This window comes from Poecilia reticulata, linkage group LG4 (assembly GCF_000633615.1).
Source record: "Poecilia reticulata strain Guanapo linkage group LG4, Guppy_female_1.0+MT, whole genome shotgun sequence".
Lineage (NCBI taxonomy): Eukaryota > Metazoa > Chordata > Actinopteri > Cyprinodontiformes > Poeciliidae > Poecilia > Poecilia reticulata.
This window is the reverse complement of record NC_024334.1, coordinates 594,205-617,470: the sequence shown is the minus strand read 5'-3', so window position 1 is coordinate 617,470 and position 23,266 is coordinate 594,205. Positions and strand designations below refer to the sequence as shown.

The 23,266-nt window shown below is 37.3% G+C and overlaps 2 protein-coding genes across 4 annotated transcripts in view; one reads left to right on the top strand and one right to left on the bottom strand.

The window, feature by feature from the left end:
• Window positions 1-8,042, bottom strand: part of dock7 (dedicator of cytokinesis 7) — a 49,071-nt gene extending 41,029 nt beyond the window's left edge. Inside the window, exons 1-9 of the mRNA XM_008406461.2 lie at window positions 7,906-8,042; window positions 4,288-4,387; window positions 3,207-3,382; window positions 2,624-2,692; window positions 2,406-2,535; window positions 1,791-2,003; window positions 1,543-1,628; window positions 1,374-1,440; window positions 767-916 (exon numbers count right to left, since the gene is read on the bottom strand). Of these exons, the coding sequence (XP_008404683.2) occupies window positions 767-916; window positions 1,374-1,440; window positions 1,543-1,628; window positions 1,791-2,003; window positions 2,406-2,535; window positions 2,624-2,692; window positions 3,207-3,382; window positions 4,288-4,387; window positions 7,906-7,943 (1,029 nt within the window). The 5' untranslated portion in view covers window positions 7,944-8,042. The remainder of the gene's footprint in view (window positions 1-766; window positions 917-1,373; window positions 1,441-1,542; window positions 1,629-1,790; window positions 2,004-2,405; window positions 2,536-2,623; window positions 2,693-3,206; window positions 3,383-4,287; window positions 4,388-7,905) is intronic.
• Window positions 8,043-11,587: 3,545 nt separating this feature from the next.
• atg4c (autophagy related 4C, cysteine peptidase) lies at window positions 11,588-23,005 on the top strand. 3 transcript variants are annotated; one of them, XM_008406169.2, is made up of 12 exons: window positions 11,588-11,647; window positions 11,746-11,802; window positions 11,903-12,025; window positions 12,726-12,809; window positions 12,918-13,136; window positions 15,067-15,406; window positions 16,132-16,202; window positions 17,130-17,329; window positions 18,042-18,120; window positions 18,906-18,982; window positions 20,403-20,522; window positions 20,840-23,005. In XM_008406169.2, exons 3-12 carry the CDS (start codon window positions 11,950-11,952, stop codon window positions 21,005-21,007), a joined length of 1,434 nt encoding a protein of 477 aa, XP_008404391.1. In that variant the 5' UTR covers window positions 11,588-11,647; window positions 11,746-11,802; window positions 11,903-11,949; the 3' UTR covers window positions 21,008-23,005. The 3 variants fall into 3 exon arrangements, with proteins under 3 accessions (XP_008404391.1, XP_008404389.1, XP_008404390.1); XM_008406167.1 differs by having other exon boundaries at window positions 11,589-11,647; window positions 11,898-12,025; XM_008406168.1 differs by having other exon boundaries at window positions 11,604-11,647; window positions 11,750-11,802; window positions 11,898-12,025.
• Window positions 23,006-23,266: the final 261 nt, after the last annotated feature.

Below are 23,266 nucleotides of genomic sequence, written 5' to 3'. Positions count from 1 at the left end.
TTTCAGAAAAGGCTCCATCAACACAAACCTGTACAAATATTTCCTTGAGCAAATATTTCCTTGAGCGATGTTTTAAGCATGCCAAACCAAACCTATAAGGGGCAGCATAGTGCAAAGCTAAAGTCTATATCAGCCAATCAGAATCCTTCAGAACAACAACTACTTCCTGTTATGAATTAAACATGGGGCCAGGAGATTTGTTTGTGTGGACAGATGTATAGGTTGAACTACTTTTAAATATCATATTAGAATATAAAGTTAATAAAACACAAGACTATGTCGATTGGGAATCGTGCTAAGGAAGTAAGGATGCACTGGTGTGTTCTTTGCCACAGACTGTAATGTATGCAAACCTAAAACTAAGCTTTAGTTTTATGTGAACACAAAAAAAACAAATACTGATGTTTCTCAAATCTCCACTTTGGAAACCATTTATGAAATCTTCACTGATAAATAATTGCTTTTTGTAATATCAAACTAAGTTTTTGTGTGGATGAAAGGCCAAAATGCATAAAAATTTATGTTTTCCCAGACATCCCTGAAAAACTTGGCATGAAAATAAATTTTAATCATTTCATTATTAGTGACTACACAGACCATCTGGTTAGTTGTAATTGTTGTATTTCAAATATATTGTTTACTTCATCTCTGTTATAATCAACATAAAGTATTACCCCTAACATTTTTAATTCTTAAGAATTAAAAGTAGTTAAGAATTTTTAAATTCATCACTGATGCAAAGGAAATCATAGCACAGTTGTTTCACCTTGATGACCAGGAAGATATCCTGGGAAGGATAGGTGATGGAGAAAATGGCAGAGCGCGCCAGGGTGGAGATGGCTGCCGTCTGGATGTGCGGACGCAACATTCCTTTCATCTGCTCCGAATTTAAGTCGAAGAAAAAGTTTTCGGATATCTAAAGGGAACAGAAAATAAGTTATAATTTGATTATTTTAGACAAAACAATGCATCCGTATAACAAATACACTACAATAATAATAAAATATTATTTTATTTTTAGCCAATGGCTTTGTAACTGCAACTTGATTTCTTGCACACAGTTGCTGACAAACATGGTAGTTTCAGAGAAAAATGAGCCCCTGGTGAATCAATAGAGCCCAGAAGCGAGGCAATATATATATGAGAGAGCTACATCTCAAGGCCACTGCTACCCTCTAGTGTTTGTTACTGTAACATAATTCCACTGTGTGATTTAACCACTGTAGATTCTTGAAACCTTAACAGAACACAGCATAAATTTTTACAGTCCACTCATCAGATTTCCTTTATCCTCCCAACAATTTTAATGGTTTGCAGAAGTGACCACACAACTCAGGGCCAGGAAAAGAACTGAAAAAAGCGTAACAGCTTACCTTTCTCTTTTCCTTGACATCGTATAAGGCCAAACTAGCAAATATGGGTTCAATTTCGATCTCAAACCTTCAAAAGGGGGAGTAAAAACAAGTGAGTCAGCAAAAAGGAGCAGTTAAATATAACTAGAGAGCTTTTCTTTTTTCCTGAAAAAGCCTCTCCACCACTTACTTCAAGGACAAGCATTTGACGAGTAGCCTTTGGCCAAAGTGCTCTTTAGGTACTTCAGGCACACAGTGGCGCTCAATGGGCTCCTCCTGCACATGCACAAAGACAGCACAGCTGAACACCAGAAACTATACTGGTAATCAGTCATTAAAACAAAAATCAAAGTCCTATTTGGATTGAGTGATGCACAAAACTAAAAGCTAAAAGCTTTGAGAGACAAGATGTTCATTTGAGAATCAAAATGTTGTTACCTCATCGAGAGCGGGATGTAAAGCAAAGAGTTCGCGATGGCGGCTGGCCTTGCGCTGGTCTTCATTGTGCCGATCAATCTCCTCGTTGGGAGCACGGTCGAGGAGGTGAGGGAGAAGAGCGTCTGGAAGGGAATTCTTCAAGTCAAAGATGCTGCAGGCCCAGCTGCCACGCGGAGTGTCATCTATAGACATCGATCGCCTCTTCAGATCATCCTAAAAAAACAATCAAAATCATAACTGTAGTCCACTTCCTACTTTTGGAACAGCCTCCAATCCACTTGGCATTCAAACCACACTACAGTTCACGTCAGCTGCACCAAGACCTAGGATTGTAGGCAGACCACAGTTTGATTTTTGGTCTGGATCAGAGTTCAATTGTACATTCACATCGATGTAAACGAACAGCTCTTTCGAGGCACATGAACTACAGTGTGATAAAAGTGGACTAGTTGGGGCTGGTGTGAATGCACCCTAAAAACAAAGATCACATTTAGGAAACACTTTGAATAAAAAAGTAAAGAACAAGAGCAAGAGAAAGGACAACTTGTGTGATTCGCTGCATCTTGTCAATAGGGAGAGCCAATAAAGAGCTACAGGGTGGCTGGAAGCTGGTACCTGGTCGTCCTGATAGCTGCTGCTGTCTGGCATCTCATCGGCCTCAAACACTTGCTTAGGTAAACCTTTCTGACGCTCTTTCTGCTTGTCCAGAGTGTTGGGGTTAAAACCCGTCCCAAGTTTATGATATCTGAAAGAGGAAGCAGCCGTTAACATACACAGTAAATCACCCGATATGGGAATGAAATGGTGCAAAGAGTTAATAAGGAAAGCCTTACTTTCTGTTAACAATGGCCCAGTCCTCTGTGTATGATCTGACACAATCTCTGACATGAGTGTCAGTGTCCCTGCAAACCGATCAGACAAGCATTACTTTAATATCAGAGTGCATAACTACAAACAAATAAACAAAAGACAGAACCTTTCTGACACATTTCCAAGTTTCAATGTAACAGCCCATAAAATATTGCGACGTAAAATTATGCAATAAAATGCATATGCATAAAAAACATACTTTCAGAAAAAACAATTATGAAGTTATATGATTTCAACTCAGTAGTATGTTTTAGCAGTTAACTATTTAATCTTATTCAAACTGTAAAAAAAATATCAGGTAAAGGTAATCATTTAGAACAACAATCAAAAGCTGAACTTCTCACATAATTGTTACTTCTGCTGATGGTGCTAAAAAAACAATATCAGCAGACCATGTCAATTCAGTCGCACTGAATGAGGATTTTTTTACACAAATGTCTAACCTTAGGTTGTTTTTCTGGATCGTGTCGACCCTCAATAAAATGAGCACTAATTGCAAATTTGCCACTTTATACTCAAATGTGTTGCTAAATAGTTTTTATTTACCCTTCTTCAGGGACAGCTGGTACAACGGTGCGACATTCCCTGGGTGTGTAGGTGACCTCGATGTCATCAGGGGGAAACTCGATCAGATCTCTGAGGGGACCGGACTCAACAATGGGGGGGTGTGTGATGAGATACTCCTCAAAGTCCACTGGTTCCACTGCCTCTGTGAGTGGAACCTGGTGGGCAGACACAATGAGAAAAGTTTAGGGAAAAAAGTGAAAGGAAGAATTATTTTTACTTGTTGTTTATCACCATGTGTAGAGTGAAGGAACAACAAAATCAAAGTATGGAATGATTCTTTTGTTACTTTTGCTTCTAGCTTTTTGATCAGCTCAATTTTTAGCAGAATGGCACCATGACATTAGCAAAATTTTCTCCACTCATTTTCCAGACAGTTTGGAAACTAAAAAATGCATTTGATTTTAATTATGGAACACACCTTCCCAAACCTCTCCAGGTTGAGAGCATAACAACACTGGACAGTTTAAGAATTCTCAAACTCATCTATTTTCAGTGCAATTAACGTGTTTAAAACCTAAGTCAGAAGATTCAAGAAGGGAACTTGTATTAACAGAGTGCATTAAATCTGCTCTGCTTTATCTATTTTACGTTTAATCGCTATCCATCATGAAATGCATTACATTGGGAAATATTCACAACCCTTTTAAATTTTCAGAAACAATATGAGGTTCTATATCTCAAGGGAATAGACATGTAGACATCAGTTGTAATAACACTGGAGTAGGAATCGAACCTGGGACAGCTGTGTCAAGGACTGCAGCCTCTCTATATGGTGCATTTGCTCTGCCACTGACCACCAGGTGCCCCAGCACTACACTTTTATCAAGCAAGCTGTCAGAGCTTAGGCAAGGCAGCAATAAAATTACTACAGCAGCAATAACATCAAAGTCATTCAACTGTCACTCCTTATCCTACTGAATAGTGAAAGTGAAAGTCGACTCTTTCACATAATTACAACTTTAGCCGAAGTGGACCACCTACACTGAATTACAATCTACTCTTTGTGTAGAAAAGCACGCAGCTGAAAGCAGCTGGGTGGAAACAGCTTTACATCACTCACTGTGTTGCTAGATGTTGTTCCAACATTGAGGTTTTTGAAGAGCTGAGGGGAGCCGCCATACTGACCAGCTATCTGCTTCCTGACCTCTGCTGCCACAGTCCTGCAGAGAAGAACACAGGAAAGATGGTCAACATCAAAAAAGTGTATTTACGATTCTTGAACTCTGACGGTAATATCAGCACTTGAATACTCTTGTACCTTATTAGTTTTGTTAATTGGTTTTTATCACTTCAGACATTTGAGAATAAAAAAGATTTAAATTACTTTGGAGTTGTTTTTATATTTAAACAAATCTGTGTACAAGATTTCCTTGAACGTACCATAAAAGCACAGTTTTACAAATACTGTCATTTTTGGACTATTTGAATGCTGCAGGCAGATGGACTTTCACTTTAGCCGTTTTTCTCCGGTACCAATGTGGTTCATGATCAGTTTTTCCCAATCAGTCAACCATACTAAGCATTAGCAGGTGCAGCTGACAACAACACTCTTAAAGTGTGGAAGCTGGTTCTGACTAATGTAATGTATTATGTTTATGTTTAACAGAAAACTACTTTTACCACCCCATGAAACATATCTGTGCTTCATTATATGCTGTGAAAGGGTGAGAAAACAAGTCCTTTCTAAAAAAAAAAAAAGATGTTGTTGAAGTTGAGGCCTGTAGCGACAATAATCAGACAGGAAATGGAAAGAGGTTGAACAAGGAAGAAATGTAGGATTCAGGTTTAAGAATCAAACTAATAAGTATTTGTAAAACTCTATTCTACAGAAACTGTCAAACTGCCTCTGTTCCCTAAGATGATTTATAGCTACTCTGCATTGACTAATCAAAGCTGCACAAAAGGCCGGGACGGGAAACTGACAACAAATCCCAATTGGTGCATCTCTAATATTTATCAGTTTTATACAATTTTATTTCATTTTGATGTGAATGTATAAAACAATAAAAAGCAGCTGTGTGTGCCATAAATTTAAATTTCATTATTTAAATTTATTGGGACAAAATCATTTTCTTTACATAATATGGTTTAAAATCTAATTAGTTTGTTATTATGATGTAATCAAACTCAAACTACTAGAGTTGCTAAATGCCTTGGTTAGTTCACTGCCTCAAGCAAAGCTGAGAGCAGTTGGCTATAACATTACAGATTGTTAAAGCAAGTTAAACCTCACATTTTAGCCCCACTTATTAGAGGGTTTTCTCTTCTGTCTCTGGTTTTTCAGCACAACACTTCCAACAAAATGACATGGTAAACAGCCTGGTGATTCACACAACGTTCTGGTTACTCAGCAGATTTATCCTCAAAGCAATATACAGTAGGTCAGGGAGCTACCATAAACTCTGTTCTATTTGCTGGAGACAACCTAATCATATCTATTCCATCATAGATAGAAAGTAAACAACCAAGTGGCGTTAGAGAGCTTGGCAATGCTGCCAAACAGAAGTCAAAATAAGCACTATGATCCAACCTGCCGGTCTAAGTGAGTATGATAAAGTTTGGGAGCTGAGATCCAGTGGCCTCTGCAGTGAAGAGTTGTCACGGCTGCAGAAAAGCAGAAGTGACAAACACATTCCATAGTCCTCCCATGTGCCTTAAAATTTTGGCACAGCTCACTGCACACAGAAGACTAACTTTATTCAGTAAACACTAGCTTTGTGGCCACAACTTCTGGACATCACTAAAACCTAGAAATAACACATGAACTCACAGAAACAAAGCAAGAAGTCCAAGCGGATGATACGTGTTTAAGAAAACGCATTCAGTTTGCTTTTAGTGTCACACAATCAAAACTTTCACAAGCATCAACATGCCTTAGACGGATTTTTTTGTTATTCAGTAAGATGAATAAGATCAACTATTTAAACAACCTTCACTACAATGAAAGTAAAGCAAACAAAAGTTTGACTTGTATTTCTGTATTTTTGAGCATTTCCAATCACGAAAGACAAGAAACTCAAAAGCAGAAAAATAAGGTGAGGACTCAGTTGGTAGATATTAAATAGGAGAAGTTTGTTGTCACACTAAAAACACTTTTGTCTCCTGATGTTGTACAATAGAAAGTATTCAGACTCATTAACACAATTTGTTATGTCAAAACCACAAACACCAACGTATGTTTAGGAATTTTATGTGACAAATCAACATAAAGTAGCACATAAATATGAACTTGAAGTTAACGATAGATGGCTTTCTCATTTTTTTATACAAATAAAGATCTGAAAAGTGAAGCAAGCAGGAAGATCAAGGAACACAGCTAAAAATAACTAAAACATAACTAATAAATATCCCAAACTGCATCAATCCACCACTCAGAATTAAAACTACTGGACAACTGCAAACCTGCCAAGACATGATTTTGTTTTTACCAACTAAAAGGAGTTTATCTGACTAAATGTCTTGTGATCATGCCTAGAAACCTCCTGCGTCCTTCAATAATGTTTAAGGTTAAACAAATGAACAATTAATTACAAAATGCAGAAAAGATTTATATTATTTTTAATTAAGTATGATTATAACAAGATATAACATTTTACACTGGTCGTAGTTCAGAATTAAAATTCTGATATTTTGAAGAGATCTATTAATCTTTAACTCACAGTTGTGGTAATTGTGTTACAATTAATCTGATAATTACTGTAGTGTGTGGACACTATATAATACTTTAATACTTGATACCATTAATTACATTTTGGTTTTATTAGCAGATTTATCTTGACAACAATGTCAATTGCCAAATGTACTCAATGACACAAAAGACAATTGGTGATTTGATTCCTCTTTTTTAAAGAACATAAAGAGATGGCAGTTAGTATGTTATTCTTCCTCATAATTTCCAGATTTCCTCATTCTTCATCAGATCTTATCACACAGAATTCATAAACAGCAAACAAGTGGGTGTTTTCCTTTAACAAATGCATAGTGACTTGCCTGTCTGTGCATTAAATCATCAGAAAAAAAAGAAGATGAAATGTGTTCATTTGGACTGCTGAAGTGCAGAATAGAAGAAATGGTGGCATTTGACAGCTTGCACAAAGCCCCTTTGTTAAGGAGATTACATTGATCTGTCTGAGGAGCCGAGAGCAGATTATCACAGTGTTTGGCTGCTCTTGGGAAAGGCATTTATTTCTAATCATCAAAGTTACACGTTTGTGATCTACAGACATCTTAAACACATAGCTCCACAAAGTTCTATGAGCGTCAGCAGCGGTTACAGTAGCTTCCCATCGTTAGCTACTGTAGACGAGGCAGCTAACAGACCAGAATTAACGGTTTTCCTTTCATTATAGTTCAGCCGTTTTCAGGATAGGACAGATATCGGARATATTTTTGCCATGCCAAAATATATCCGTATACACATTCCCATCAACCATTTGTTTGCTTTTAGTGTAGTTTGAAAGTAGCAGCTAGCAGAACAGCTGTCTGTCTGGGTGGGTCWGAGCATCTTCTGCCGCTACAGCTAACGAGAGGTTAGCTAGGAGGAGCCAGGCTTACTGGGCCTCCTTTAGCAGGGTTTCCCCGCAGCGGTGGTCTGAGGGAGACCCACATGAAAGCGAAAAGAAAAGGGCGTTCAGAAGTGTTCATTTACAGCGCTCATTTCGGAGTCTCCGGTCTTTACCTGCTGATTTTTTGGGCGAATGCGCGGCGTTCAGCCATGGCAGTGGCCGCTGATGTGCTTTCAGAAAATTCCCAGGCAGGCACTCTGCTCTTCACTCAGAAAAAACACGGCCACAGGGACAACGGGAGAATGGGATCATTACCGTAAAGGCTGGAGTAGTACGCAACAGAACACACCCAAGAATGAGCTTTCGCACTTCTCTGAAGCTTCAGTTGAACTAATATCACAATTTCAGCTACAGCTACTATACAGCTGCTATATATATACTATATACTATATATAAAGTTGTTTTAAATTCTTGGGGGTACTATGACAAGAAAAAATAAAATAAATAATATATATATATGTCTTTGTGTGCTTTGGAGTTTCTGTGCTGATTAATTTTTTTGCGAAGCGATAAAAGTTGGTTGCTCTTGAATTGCTACAAAATAAAGCTGTATTTCGTCCCTCAGCCCACTGGCTGCAACGTTGACACCTTGAGATGCCATGAGAACTAAATTCTGAACATCATGGCATGGAGAGCATCCCAGTTTTCCATGGTTTCTAACCATTCATTTTATCTTTTAAACTGGTTATATTGATCCTGTGTCCAGACAGAGGGATAATCAGTAGCCCAGCATCATGACCTGYTTGTTCTGAAGATCCTGCAGCTTCCACTTCTCTTCCTAACATGACGCCTCCTCACCCTGAATCTCATACTGACAGGAGGAACCACAGAGCTCTGTTARGTTAAAGCTCATCTTCTGAAGTTGGGATATTTTTCCTCMAACAGGATCCAGAGGAATCACCTCAAACCAGATGTTGGACTGGATTTTATTTCAATGTCATTTGTAAATGGTAGAGCCTCATTTTCAACAGTGGAGCTATAAAGGTTGAAAAAGGTTATTATTTTGGAGAAAATCTCATTAACATCAATATTTCCACTAAATAAGAGGCAAAAAAATTATTTGATAATGGAAAAGCCTCTCAGACTCTGAGCCCGACAGCACCAAACTATTTTTTTTATATTAGACAATTAATTTAATTTCACATAATTATCGCGGTAGAAGCCATTTGTTTGTTAAATACTTAATGAAACAYATTTACCGTGTTTGTTGTTTGTTGCAAGTGACGTATACTCACAAAGATAATTACTCCAAGTTTGTCGTTTATTGAACRTTCAGAAACTACAGGGGCTGTGATGCACCAAGGCAAAGGTAAACAACCTGAACAGGTGATCAACTCTAAACCACTCGCACCTTTTAACTCTGTCTCTGTCATTTAAGCACAGCCGTTGCTATGGCAACCTCCTGCGCCCCACAAGCCGACCCGAGATTATGTTAAAAACATTCAGTCCGTTACAATATTAGGTTTGCAGGCTTGATATTTATTTTGCAATCATTAGTAAGCCTCCCTGAACACAGCGGTGGTTGATTAGTTAATTTTAAACTCCTGCTCTGCTCGTTATKTTGGTAATGAAACCGAAACGCACAGAATTGCGCGACACCTTGTTGAAACAATAATTACTGAGATTATTATTGYTGTTGGGTCATTAATTTGAACACATTTTGTTGATTGTTTTGTTGTTCTTTAATAAAGTTACGAACGTTTTGATAAGGAGCCAGAGGAGGACTCAGCGTCTCAGCGTCCTGGCAGCGTTCAGTTTGTCATCTAATGTCGAGATCGACCCAAGATCTTCCGCGATCGACATATTGCACCGCTGCTCTACAAAGCACGAACAGTTCAGAAACAATAAAAAATGAGAAAAAAAGCTAGTTATTAACTGATTAAGTAGTGTTTTAGATTATTCTTGAAAAACTAATCAGTCACGGCTGATTAGTGGGTGAACTCACGGCTGCACGGTGAATCTATTGATTTTTTTTTTACGGCAGCCGCTCCTCTCTTGAGGGTACTGGGTACACCCGCTAAATCTTTTAGGGGTACGCAGCTCTACAATATATATATATATATATATATATATTAGTAGTATTAGTAGTATTAGTATTATTATTTGTAGTAGCATAGAAGTAGTAGCTTTCTATTTATGCGTGTCAATAAGAAGTTCTAAAGTTCTAAAAGTTTTAAAAACCAACTTTCAAGGGTTGTGATTCCACTATTCTGGCATCTTCTTCTTGCTCAGAAAATGGTTTCTCTAATATTAGTGTACACCCTTTTAAAAGAGCCCTCTGGATTACAAAGTATTAATCATATTACTAATTCGAATTCCTAAAACAGCTAATACTATTTTTTAATAGGGAATGAATAAAAATGAAACATAAGTTACTGTAGATATACAACAATGTATTTGCTTTGCAGTTTAAACAAATGCTRTTACAGCCTATTAACTGGTGATATGTCCTAATGTGTTCTGATCCAAATTGTTTAAAGTAGAAATATTGACTGTGAGCAAAAGTATACACGGTAAAATGTATTTTATTTTTTCTTCTTCAAAACATATTGGATTTCAGCAATATCTTTCTCCAGATTTATATGATATAAATCCAGAAAAATAGAAGAGATGATAAATTACTAGGCCATAGCATTCAGGGTTTTTTAAATGAACTGTGGGTGAAACATCTTATTTTGATCTTTGACAAAGATTTAAAGTAGAGTGCAGATAAACATTCTTTTTTCCTCAAAAGTAAATTCTAGATCTATATGACAGGCAATTTGTATGTATTTCATTGATGTCTATAAATCTTTTGACTATATGTGAATCATGAAATGTTATTGTATAAGTTCATTACTATATTTCCCAAATTTTGGTGAGGATTTTGTCCTTTCAGTGAACCTGCCCTTTTTTAATGAAAAACTTTGTCTCGTCTTCTCTTTAAAGTCTTCATGAATGATTTAATAGAGCTGATTAATGACTGTGGAACAGGATGTTCAGTTGTTATTGCCTTTTTTTAGCCACTTGACGCAAGCAGATGATCTAGTTAAATATATTTTGTCCACATAGCGCTAGCCTATGACAGTTATTGAATGTCTCCTCTTAATATTGCTTGGAATGTGACATAAATTAAGATGTAAGGAGTAAGAAGGAGTGTTAATCACAAAACTAGCATTTCTTGACTTTTCTCTATCTGGCATGGATCTACGCTGGTGAAGTTTGCACTTTTTAATACATCTTCTTCTTGGTACCTCACCATTTCTTGACATGTAAGAGAAAAATCAGTATATAATGCTGTACACATTGCATGATGATAAGATGAAGCGCAAATTGGAACCAGGGGGACCTTAGCTTCCATGTAAATTTGTTATTTTTATCCCTTTATTTTTCTTTCAATGAAGTCTGTCCTCGAGGACCGGCATCCTGCATGTTTTAGTTCTCTCCCGGGTGGTAGTAACAACCATTTCAGCATGTCACAGTTCTTCTTAGGCCTCTAATGAGCCATCATTTGATCCAGGTGTGTTAAACCAGGGGGAGAACTAAAACACGCACCGGACCGACTTTGGGCACCCCTCAAGTGGTTGTTACTCATAGCTGAATACGTCCTCTTTAATACTACTCATGCTGACGTAGAGCGAAAACATTACATTTACCATTTACTATATGTTTTTAACAGAATATGGCGGTTATTTTGTTAAAAAAAAGTTAATGTCGAAATATTTAATTGAAATTGATATACTAAACTGCAGAAAAAAAGCGTCTTAAACACCGCCTGATTGGGCTGCCTTGGTATATAAATCGAGCCAACTTCCATTCCCGCTCCACGAAAAACCGCGAGAGCACCTGATTTTACTGCTCGTACTTCCTCAAAACGTAAGTATTGCTTCTCTCAGGAGATCCCAAAGTTGTTAAGCGTGTTATGAAGGAAATGTTGCATGTTTTATGACACCATACCACGTTTGAACTTGAAGACAGACATGCAGCGCGTCTGTGACAAGAAAACATAATTGCATTGATGAGTCGTTGAGGTATGTGTTTTCTGCAAGCTGTCAGTTTATGTAGTACTTCTAAGTGAAGTGATATCGCATCTAAATGCTGTGTATGTTTGTTGCCTTTCASAAAGGTCAGGTTGGGGTTGCTGTGACGGGAATGTGTGCTTCCCCTCGCTGGTCCAGATGGAGAATAAAGGGAGCGACGATGTGGACAAATTAAAGACAAAGTTTATGTCAATGTGGCACAATGTGAAGTACAGTAAGTGATTTTCTGCAGGCTCGCAGACCGATATAGTACAATGCTTGCATGCATCTGTGCAGTAGTGCAGTGCTGCAAATTATGTCTTGCTTTATATATTATGAACTTCCGATTTGTGAATACAGCGCTAATTGAGATTTCTCACCAAGATCCCAAATATATATWTTTTTTCAAATTGTAGTTGAGACATGCAGTTTGTGTAAATTCATCACCTAGTTATGACTTTACACGGTTCTTGTACCAAGGCAGTCCAACCAGGCGGAGTTTAAAACGCTTTATTTTATWTTCTACAGAAAACTAGTATCTTATTTGCTGAAACAAGTTATTCGATATGACAAAAGTCAAAAGCTGGGTTTTCGTTGCAGCTTCACTGTGACTGGAAGAAACTTGACAAAAAAAGCACCTAAATATAATTCTTGGAGCATGCTGCGGTTGAGTCACTACTGAAAATTKATCTTTTACTGGGAATAACTGCAACTTTAGTTAAACACTTTTACTGTTGACATTAATTCAACTYAAAATTGAGTTCTTACAAACTTTTAAGTTGAATGAAATGACTTTAGCGGGTAGGTAGCATGAAACTCTAGTCAGAGTGGCAGTTATAAAGCGGGTTTTTCACTTAGCTGAGTAAATGCAATCTTTTAGAGTCCCTTTCAAAGTAAATTGGCCAAGCCCTGACTATTCTCTTTATGTATTCTAGGTTGGGCACTTAAATCCAAGACTGCATTCAGTAGAAGCTCCCCAGTGTTTGTTTTGGGAAAGTGCTATCATTTTAAGGCAGAAGGTAAGTTGCTCAATACCATAAATTGCATAAATTTGCACAGATTTTGAAAATTTGACTTATTGCAGTCATCTAAAACTTTTTTTTTTTTTTTTTTTTTTTCCCCCTAAGATGATGACTCGCCCTCTGAAGACTTTCAGGGATTCTCTGTCGTGGGGAATATAGAGGCTTTCCGACAGGATTTTGCATCTCGTTTGTGGCTGACGTACCGGGAAGATTTCCCTCCGCTGCCAGGCAGCACCCTGACCTCAGACTGTGGCTGGGGCTGCATGCTGAGGGCYGGGCAGATGATGATGGCTCAGGCTCTTGTTCTGCACTACTTGGGCAGAGGTGAGTTGAGAAATTAAAGGGTTAAGCTTGGATCGCTTGACATTTTAACTAGATTAACATTTTGTTTTTTAAAGTCCTAAGTTGATCAAATTCTGACACTTTTGCATGTTTCTAATGTTGAAAGCAGGAACCAAGCTTGTATTTCCCATCAGTCTCAACCTGAAACTGAAAGCTAGATTTAGTCTGAAGCACAATTCACCCCTTAAATGTAATTTTTAGCCCTCAACCTTATATTTCTATAGGGTTTGGTGCTGCACTGGTGTCCTTATATTTTGTGGAATAAGGGGAATGGCATTATAGCTCTTAAAACGCTGTAAGCAATGTAATATGTTCCAAATCATGTTTTTTTTTTTATAAGGCATTAAAACTTTTATTTATACAACTCGTATTGATCTAGTTTCTGTTTTTCTCAACTCTTCTGTCAAGTTCAGTTCAGTCTTTCAGTTTGGAGGGTTTTAATCATAAATGGTTTGTCAAGGAGAAATCTAAATGTTTTTAAATGCATTAAGGCTGTTTCATTTGATTACCATACATTTTCCTTTACAAGTATAACAATCTGTTGCAGAACTGTGTAGATCAGGAGGGTCAAACTCCAGTCCTCAAGGGCTGCTGTCCTGCAACTTGTAGATGTGCCTCTGCTGCACCACACCTGAATAGAATAATTAGGTCATTAGCAGGACTCTGGAGAACTTGCCTACACAAGGAGGAGGTAATTAAGCAATTTATTCCAGTGTTTTGTACTTGTGGCACATCTAAACTGCAGGACACCAACCCTTGAGGACTGGAGTTTGACAGCTGTGGAGTAAATGAAGCTTGGATGCATATAAAGTAATGCATGTCTTCATAGTTTGGATTAGATGGAACTGATCAGTGGAATATTTACAACTTCCTGAAATGAGTATCGATGGGATTGGGCTGCAAAAGTATAACTAGGGAATTTCTTATCCTTTACAGTCTCACTGACTAATGAAGTAATTTAAAAATCTTTTTTTAAATTTGCTCTAAAATCTGTAATAAAACATTTCCCCATAAAGATATGAAAGTCCACTTCAAGGTATTTATGGATCAATTTTAAATTTGATTCACTTTGAATCAAGGTCATTTTGTTACTGCTTCTGACTTGACTCTGGGTCATTTTATTACCTGGTCTACTCCCATTCGCTCTGTGTTCGTCTCCCACCCTGTTTGTAAGGCTATGGTAGTGTTAAAGTGAAATACTGGGACACTCAAACATGTAATAAAACCAAATTATGACTGACCTGTTTCTGAAATGAGTAGAATTCAGGCTTCTTGAGCCAAGATGGCTTATTTTTAAGGCCTGCATGAGTTTATATTTTTAATGCTCCAAAACTGAGGTTAGAAATGTAGAAGGATCAGGCTTATTACACGGTTGATTAGGGCCTGGCCAAAAATGAACATTAATTTCTTTGAGCACAACAGCTTACAATAGAAAATGAGAACTCTTAAAAAAACAATTAAATGGTTCTGCCCAATAATAATTTCAGGTGTAATTTAAATGCCATCTTGCACACAGCTGAATAAGGAAATGTTGGCGAATTGCTTGCATGAGGAAAATGCAATGCATTCATCAAAAGCTACAGCTCGGGGTAATGTAGAATGTTGACACACAATTGGATCGTAAAYGTTTTAACCAGCTGGCTCCAGATTACTTTGACTATACAGAAATGGAACTCATTAATAAACGATACATCTGCATTTATAAGGTTGAATTGATTAGCTGCAAAAGGTTACAGAATAAATGAATTATCTGCATTGTAAATGATATTTCAGAGAAATGTGGGGAACTCGAGGAATTTTGTAATCGACATAAATGCATAGAATTGTTCTAATTATACTAGATATAATTTCAATCCACTGACCGACCTCTTGGACGATTCTGACTCAACCTTATTCATTTTTTTTTCTGCAGACTGGTGTTGGCCAGAGGCGCTCACCCTCCAGCCCTTGGATGTAGAATCACGGACCGCCACAGCAGCTAAGCGATTTGTCACCTCTATGCAGACTTCTCTGCAGAGCACRTCCAGGATTTCTGAAAGCAGAGCGTCTCTTGCACCTGAAATCCAGATGTTGGGATTTGCAGAGGAAGCGGATGCACATTTGAAGGAGAAGTACCACAGAAATCTGGTGTCCTGGTTTGCAGACATCTCCTCAGCTCCACTGGGCCTGCACAGACTGGTCCATTTWGGATCGGCAATGGGAAAATTGGCAGGGGACTGGTACGGTCCAGCTTTGGTAGCACACATCTTGAAGTAAGTTTGACCTTYAAGTGTGTGTGATGCAGACGACTATCTTATAAGTGCTAAAATACTAATGCACTCAAGTTGCTATTAAAAAAAATCTCCAAGTCTCAACTTTTATGGCGTTTAGCATAATGCTATGCTCCAGGTTAACACGACCTAACCTTTAAAAACTCACCTTTAATGACGAACATACACATTATGAACTTTTAAATAAGAAAACAAGACAAACATGTTGAAGATAAAATCCATTAGAGGTTGGCATTTATTATATTTAAGATTTGTAATTGGGATTTTTAAGTTTGTTTTTGATTGTAAATAAACTTGTAGTAGGATCAGAAATGTTTAGTTTTTTCCTATATTTGTTCCACAAGACAATTGATCAGTAAAACTCAAATATGATTAAAAGTAGTTACTGTGCACAGCTTCTAATTTTTTTAAACCAAGTGGCATCCTGAATAAGTCCATTACAAATGAGAATTTTTTTTTTTTTTTTTTTTTTTTTTTTTTGGAACCGCGTTTGACTCTGAATGTTGTGCCATGGCTCTTTTGGTATCATACATGTCGGTGTACAAAACGGTGACAAAACATTTTTCAGCACAACTCAAAGTAATGTTCCCTTTTCAACATAAAAGTAATGGTATCCCATATTTTTTGTTCAATGTAAACTTAGCTTTCACCCTCAGTTTCTCTCCTTTTCTTACTTGCCTCTGTCTTTTCCTGTCTTTTTGTTTTAGGGAAGCTGTCAAGGAAGCGACGGAGCCTGGCTTGGCGAGTGTAACTGTCTACGTCTCCCAGGACTGCACAGGTATAAAAGATGATTCTGCCGTTGATGGTACAGGAAACTGGGCACGGCGCCCAAGTCGACTGCTTTTATTCCTCTGTTCTGCTGTTGAKATTCCAGCTGCTGAAAGTGGGGGACAGGGTGTGTCTGTTCTGTCTATTCCCCACAACAATCACATCCATTTCAAATCTATAACATGCTGCCATGACCTCCTCTKARCCTGAATATCACAGCTGATTCATGTTTGTCTTAATAGCAGAAGAGGGCTGTGAGTTGGTAGCTTTTTGTTAGTGCTAGTTGCAGTGAGAAACGACATTAAAGCTTTTGATTCTTTTGGAAATCAGTTGACTTTTGTAAAATGCTGCTTTTCTTTAATAACTGAACTTCTGTAGGGGTGAGTTTTCTTAATTCAAATCTGATCCGTTTCCTTGGTGAAACGGTTAATGCACATTTTTCTAWTTCTAAAGAGTCTACATTTATTTCCACTCTACAAACTTGACATGCTTCCTAGTTGGAATAATGACTGTTAAAAAGAGAAATTATATTTGAGGGAAAATGTGTAAAACAGAATTTAAGGTTCCTACTCGCTCTAGAAAAGAGTGGATGCATTTTTGCAGGTCTGCAAACACTTAGGATGATCAAGCCACCCTCTGATCCTGTTCTGGCCCACTTTCTGATAAATTCAGGCAATGATTTGACCTTATGGTGGTCCTCATAGACTGAAAATAAGTAAAGCACTTTKGTAAATGAGTTTATTGAAGAAAAATCAAGATCAGTAAAGTTCATGTGGCTTTTGTCGCAAACRGCAAAATGGTATGAAATTCTCCAGTAGTACAGTATGTAGTTCAGTTTTGTCATATGGACAAATTATGAGAATGTAAAGTAGCTTAATGTCTTAAAATATTTTTAAAAACAGACATCACTCAATTGAACTTTTGMATTGTTTTCTAGTGTACAGTTTGGATGTCATTGACTGCCACAAGGCACCAAAGGCAGCAGAAGCCTCGGGTGCAACAGCCTCAGGTCCTCCTGTTGTACAACACACTGACATGTCAGCGACCGCCATGCCAGACAACCAAGCCGTCATCATCCTCATCCCTGTGAGGCTGGGAGGAGAGAGGACAAACCCAGAGTATTTTGGCTTTGTAAAAGTGAGCAATGGTTTTTTTTAATTTTTTGTAAGATCTCATAGGGTTAATGTTAAGTCCGAGTGATTTTGTCATAAGATAAGTAAAGTAGTCATTGTTGCAAATTTAGAATGTTCTTACATTTGCTGAGCAGTTTTGTGGATGATTTCAGGTGTCTTTGTAAAGCTCTGACCGGTGATATTAAATTAACCAATTCTGATTGAAATGACAAAACTTAAATCAACATTGGTCAAAACGTTCTTAATTCTAATTATTTATATTGGAAAAAGGGAAATTATGAAATCTGTCAAATMCAATTCTATATTTGTATGCCTTTGTGCTTCCTGTGGCTGTTTCAGAACACCACACTGAGATCAAAAATGTTTGAACTTTAAATCTGCTTCCTTCTGTAAYGACTTCAATACTGAAGAGTGTTAATGTGGTGCATCAACTCGGCAGAAAAGATCATTTAGAGGTTTTACCTGTCACCAGGCAACWAAGTCCTTTTCTACTGTTCAGCTTAAAGATCTGGAGATTGTTCTGTTTTTATTTCAAAGTAATGAAAAACATTAAACACCAATCAGTGGTCAGACCCAGTCAAACTGAAAATTGGCCTATTCAGGTCAAAGGCTCATTTCTTRGTTCCTCTCCAGAGTTAATTGCAGTGCATTATGCAATGAGAATTAAATCGTTTGAGCTCCAATTCAGACATATGTGTGCTTCTCTGCTCATTTAGAAGATATTGAGTCTGGAGTACTGCATAGGCATCATCGGAGGGAAGCCCAAGCACGCCTGCTACTTTGTGGGATTTCAAGGTTAGTGGCAGCATAATGGAAAACGGAGAAAGATGCATTCACATAGAGGCTGGTGTGAATAACAAATTATTTTTGCATAATATACCCTTTGTATGTGTAGAGACAAAGTAAGTTAATGTATTCATGTTTGTATGAGGAAAACGAAGAGGAGTGGAGATGAAACCGAGTGAAGCGGGGCTTACTTTATTCTCTCTGACCCATCAAAACCGCGCCCATTTATCACAAGTAAACCTCCCAAGTTGTAAACCATAATTGATTTCCATAGGCGGCATGCATTAAATTTCATCCGGGCGCCCAAAGTGAGCCACTCTTCATCACCTTCAGGAGCCAGGAGAAACCTTCAGTTGTACATCTTGGCAGTCAATATTTACGCATTTACATTTTACCCATTTGAAATRCAGTGTTGGATGATGTCTAAATGACAAGCAATACATTCTCCCTGCCAGTGCACAGCTCAGCACTGCATTCATCATATGCAAAACGGTCGAATATAATTGYGTGTTTGTAAAAGTAATTCCCCCACACACAAATTAAATGACAGCCTCTTTTCTTGCGGGTGTAAAAAATGTGCTTGTACAAACGCATCCGATTATGCAGAATTTAATCCACCCTGCTGGATATTAAAAAGCTACAGCCTTCTTGAAAGCACATTTGACACACACAACCCCAACATGTAGGTCCAGCAGGTGACTTTGAGCTGCTCTGCATAGATATTGAAGAGAAGCACTTTTTTTTTCTCTAATCTGATGTTTTTGAATAACTTGTCTTTTGTTTTGTCCTTGCAGATGACAGCTTGATTTACATGGACCCTCATTACTGTCAGTCTTTTGTGAATGTCAGCACCAGCGATTTCCCTCTTCAGGTAATGTAAAATTACACAGACGAGCTGACTGAGGGCTCCAGTAAATGTGGATTTTATAGTTTCTGTTAGTACTTATAGGTGTGAGTCTTAAAGCAGCACTCGGCCCAGTCAGTCTGTATTGGCTGATTTATTTGCTGCTCAGGTAAGTGAAGCTGCCACCTAAGAGAAATACTGAGAATGCATGCGCTAGCAGATTTAACTGAAATCTTAGAGTCATTAGATATGGAGTGGTGTATTTCAGGTGTTTAGTTCTGTGGCTACTGACTGTAGTCTAAAGCAAATGAGAACCCAAATTAACTTCCTCAAAAAGTAGAAAACTGCATAAGACTTTTTTTTTTTTTTTTTTTTTTCTTTTTGGGGCTCCTTTTACATGGGCTACTGCATCATTGTATGAACAACCTGTAGCTTTGCTGAAATGTTGAAGCCCAGGTTGGTTGGTTTAAAAGAACCGTAGCTGTTTTGCAGTTTTCTGAATGTTTGTTCCAGATTAGARGACAKAATCTGAATCTTGCTCCTGTCTGGTTCTGTTTCTGGAGATGACCAGAAACTGATCAGAGTGGTCTGGAAGGTTGATACAGTGGCTATTGAGAATGGATTTGGTGCTTAGACATTCAGTGAGTCATTTACTAACTGAAGTGGTGTAGCAATTTTAACCCATGTTCTGGATAAATTGTGTGATGGATATTAAAGGGGCAGTATTTAATCTTTTGTTAGGTCTGCATCATATTCTAATATTACTCCCACATCAAGAATATACCTGCAGTGTTGCCTTGATTCTTTGATACATGTTTGAGAAATCATTTAATCTCCCATGGGAACTATTTAGCTGTCCAAAAAGCTTCTGAACTTCCTCCTCACAGAGCAGCCCTTCCCTCTGACTCCCCCACTCGGCTCCATCAGACCATCTAGCACACCTGGTGAAACTGCACATCTGTTGAGCTAATTATTCCTGCTACCTCTCAGTGCAATGCTGGTAAAAACAGATTAATAGATGACAGATTAATTTCCAGGAGGCTGAGGTTCAGAGCAGGAGTTTTTAAACRAAGACAAATTTCAAAATGTTAAACCGGGAAGTAACATTTATGTTGTAAAATGACACTGGCTGGGAAAACGCATAATATTGCCTCATTTAAAGCATGGACTCTTAATATAGATGTATTTTTCTAAGTGTACAGGAAAAAAGTGAGTTTAATTTCTCAAAGTTACTTGAACAAATGTCTTTCATTGATTCAGTTTTTATCCTTTCATGTTGTACCATACATGCAACATTGCAATAGACRAGATGAAAATGCATATGTTGGTGCAGATAAAGATTTTTTTTCATTAAGTGGTGATTGTATTTGTTCTATACAGGTGTGTATATTTACTCCATTTTGATGTCTGTAGATTTTAATTTTCCCTGTTTTTTTTATTTTGCTAGTCATACCATTGCCCCTCGCCAAAGAAGATGCCTTTCAGAAAGATGGATCCAAGCTGCACTTTTGGTTTCTTTTCTAAAAGCTCTCAAGATTATGAGAGAATCAGGGAAGAACTGTCCAAGGTAAAGAAACCTTCTCTAACTCGGAACACCTTGAAGTAATTGTAGTGCTAATTTTCCAGATATGGGTTTTTGTTTGAAACCATTTTCTAGATTAATTTCATTTTGCTAATCCTACATTGGTTGAKCAGTAGGTGGCAGCATTTGGCCACAAATCTAAATGAATTGTCATCCAGCTGTTTCAAAAGCCCTGTTCCTGCCTATATYTGTCAGTTGTGCTTATGCTACTTATTTTGCCATTAAAATTAATTAAATTTGCATCAAGACACTGTCTTTGGAGTAGAAATGCAAAATAAAAGTTGCTGCTGTTTTTGTTSCAGTTGCTGGAGCCGTCACCGACAGCGAAATATCCGGCGTTTACTTTTGTGCAAGGTCGCAGCACAGATTATGAGCTGCCAGTGGATCYGAGCGCAGAGAAGCGGGAATGGCRCTTTCCTAGGGATGCACGCAGAACCTTCACCACATCCGGAGACTTTGTGCTTCTCTGACAGCCCAGTTTGACGGTACAAGAAATGTTCACTCATAACGACTMWCTGTTGAAATCCACTGCATTACGTCAGTTTTTGTCTGGCAGTGCAAACRGTGGATTATTTTTGGGAAGTTATTTGACATTATGTGGTGGTCTACTGAATCTAAATTCATAAAATTTTTTACATTTAGAATTAAGAAATCTGTATTTTGCATCACTACTTGTATTTTTGTAGTCTGTATGTTTATATCAAAATGGTTCAGACATCTGAAGTTGGGTTTCATTCGTAAAATTAACTTGATGCAACAAAACAAAATCCAACTTTGGAAGGTCATAAAACATTTACATTAGAAAGAAGCACAGCTTGCACTTTGATCCAACAGCATTATTTTGCATCTAAACTAACGAAGTCTGCAGTGATTAGTTTGTAGGGAATAAATTAACAGCCATAATGTTTTGAACAAAGTTATAAATCATCTTTAAAATATTTTTTTTCCCCAAATGAAACCCCAGGTTTAGGATTTGATATTTGTAGAACTCTTACTCGGTCCTGATCTTTCAATACCAACAGTGTCATGCAGACTTGTTTGGAATAGGATCTCCAGCTAGAGCAGCACTCTTTATAATCTGTGCTAGTAAATCCAAAGTCATGTTGTGCTAACTTAAAAACGGTTGCACAACCTAAATTTGACTTGTTCAGTTTGTCATAATAATTAAACAAATGCACAAAATTGTATCCAATGACACTACATAATTGGCTGAAGCATTTTCAAGTAAACATCATAAAATGGTCCAGTCAGAATTTCATGAAAAACTAAACCCTGGCCTCAAAATTTAGTTTTAGCAGCAGCAGTAAAAAAAAAAAAAAAAACTGTTGTAAATGTGTAGCCTCTTTTAGACATGTTGCCACTTTTGATGAGCAAAAATTTATGTGGGTAATAAGTAGCCTGAGCTCTGAACAAAGGATCTGCTTTTTAAACTTGGAACTAGAACATGATTAGTTGGGTTTGATGTTGTACCCAGAACCAGGTTTCAACTTCATAGGTAAATGGACCAAAGCATAAATGGCCAAAAAATATTTATTCCTGGCTCACTGTTTAATTCAGCCCAGTTATTTACCAGATTTTTTTTGGAGAAAATTAAAGGCAGATTTATTTTTAAAAGTATTCATTGTTACTGTAATAAGTGGTACTACTCTTGTAGTTTGAGAGTCATGGATCTAGAGCTGTGGTTCTTAAACTTTGTATGCTAGCTACACAGCCATAATTTAAAGAATTTATGGCATTAATGTTCAATATAAAATGTATTTTTTTTATCTTCTAGCTTTTACATAACAATGCACTTCACCATGTTTTCCTTTAGTTTGACTTCTGTAAAGTTTTTAAGATTGCACACTGAGTGATTTGTAACACTGTGAGGTACCAAACCACTGATCTAGAGTATTTACAATGCGTTCCAGGTGAATGAACACTTTAAATATTATTTCACTTCGTCAGCAGCTAAGTGAAGTCAAAGTGCTATTTAAAGGTAGCATAGCTATTTTGATTTCTGTACTTTCTATTCTTAATCTACATTAAACTCTGAAACGTGTGAAGGAAAAAATGCACACTTTGAAGGAAGTTCTTCACAAGTCAGCACAGTTAAGTTATAGTTTAGTGGGTTTTTTTTTTCCTTCTTTTGAACAATGTATTAAATTCTTGTGTGACGCCATACGACCAATGTGCTTTGACCTCTTAACTGGAAGATTGCTGGTGTGAATATCTATTTATGAACATATTTTCATCAGCATGAATTAAACACTTGAATCTAAGTCAGAAAAGTGCAATATAAAACGAGATGCATTTACTGTATGAATATTTTTTTTATTTAAGGTACATTTGACATGCCCTGCTGTATACATCTTTCAAATATTCTGATGCAGTTCAAATGGTACACTACCAAATGTCATTGTCACTTGAACACTATAAAATATTATTTTTGAAAATGTTTTTTGTAAATTAAAATGTTGAACAAAGGAGCTAAATAAAGTATTTTACTTGAATAAGTTTATTTCTTTCTGTACTTGTTGGAAAAATTCATAGCCACCCTTTAAGGAAAATGAAATGTTTGCTTCATTTTCAGGACAGCATGCAAACCTCACCGATGTGTTGAAATAAATTCAATGCCTTTTCTCACCCAGTCAAATGTAGAAGATTAAAACTAATCGTAGGTGCTAACCATCTCTACAGCCCATTAACCAGGAACTGGAAAAAATGTGACCCAGTGACACTGGCAGCAA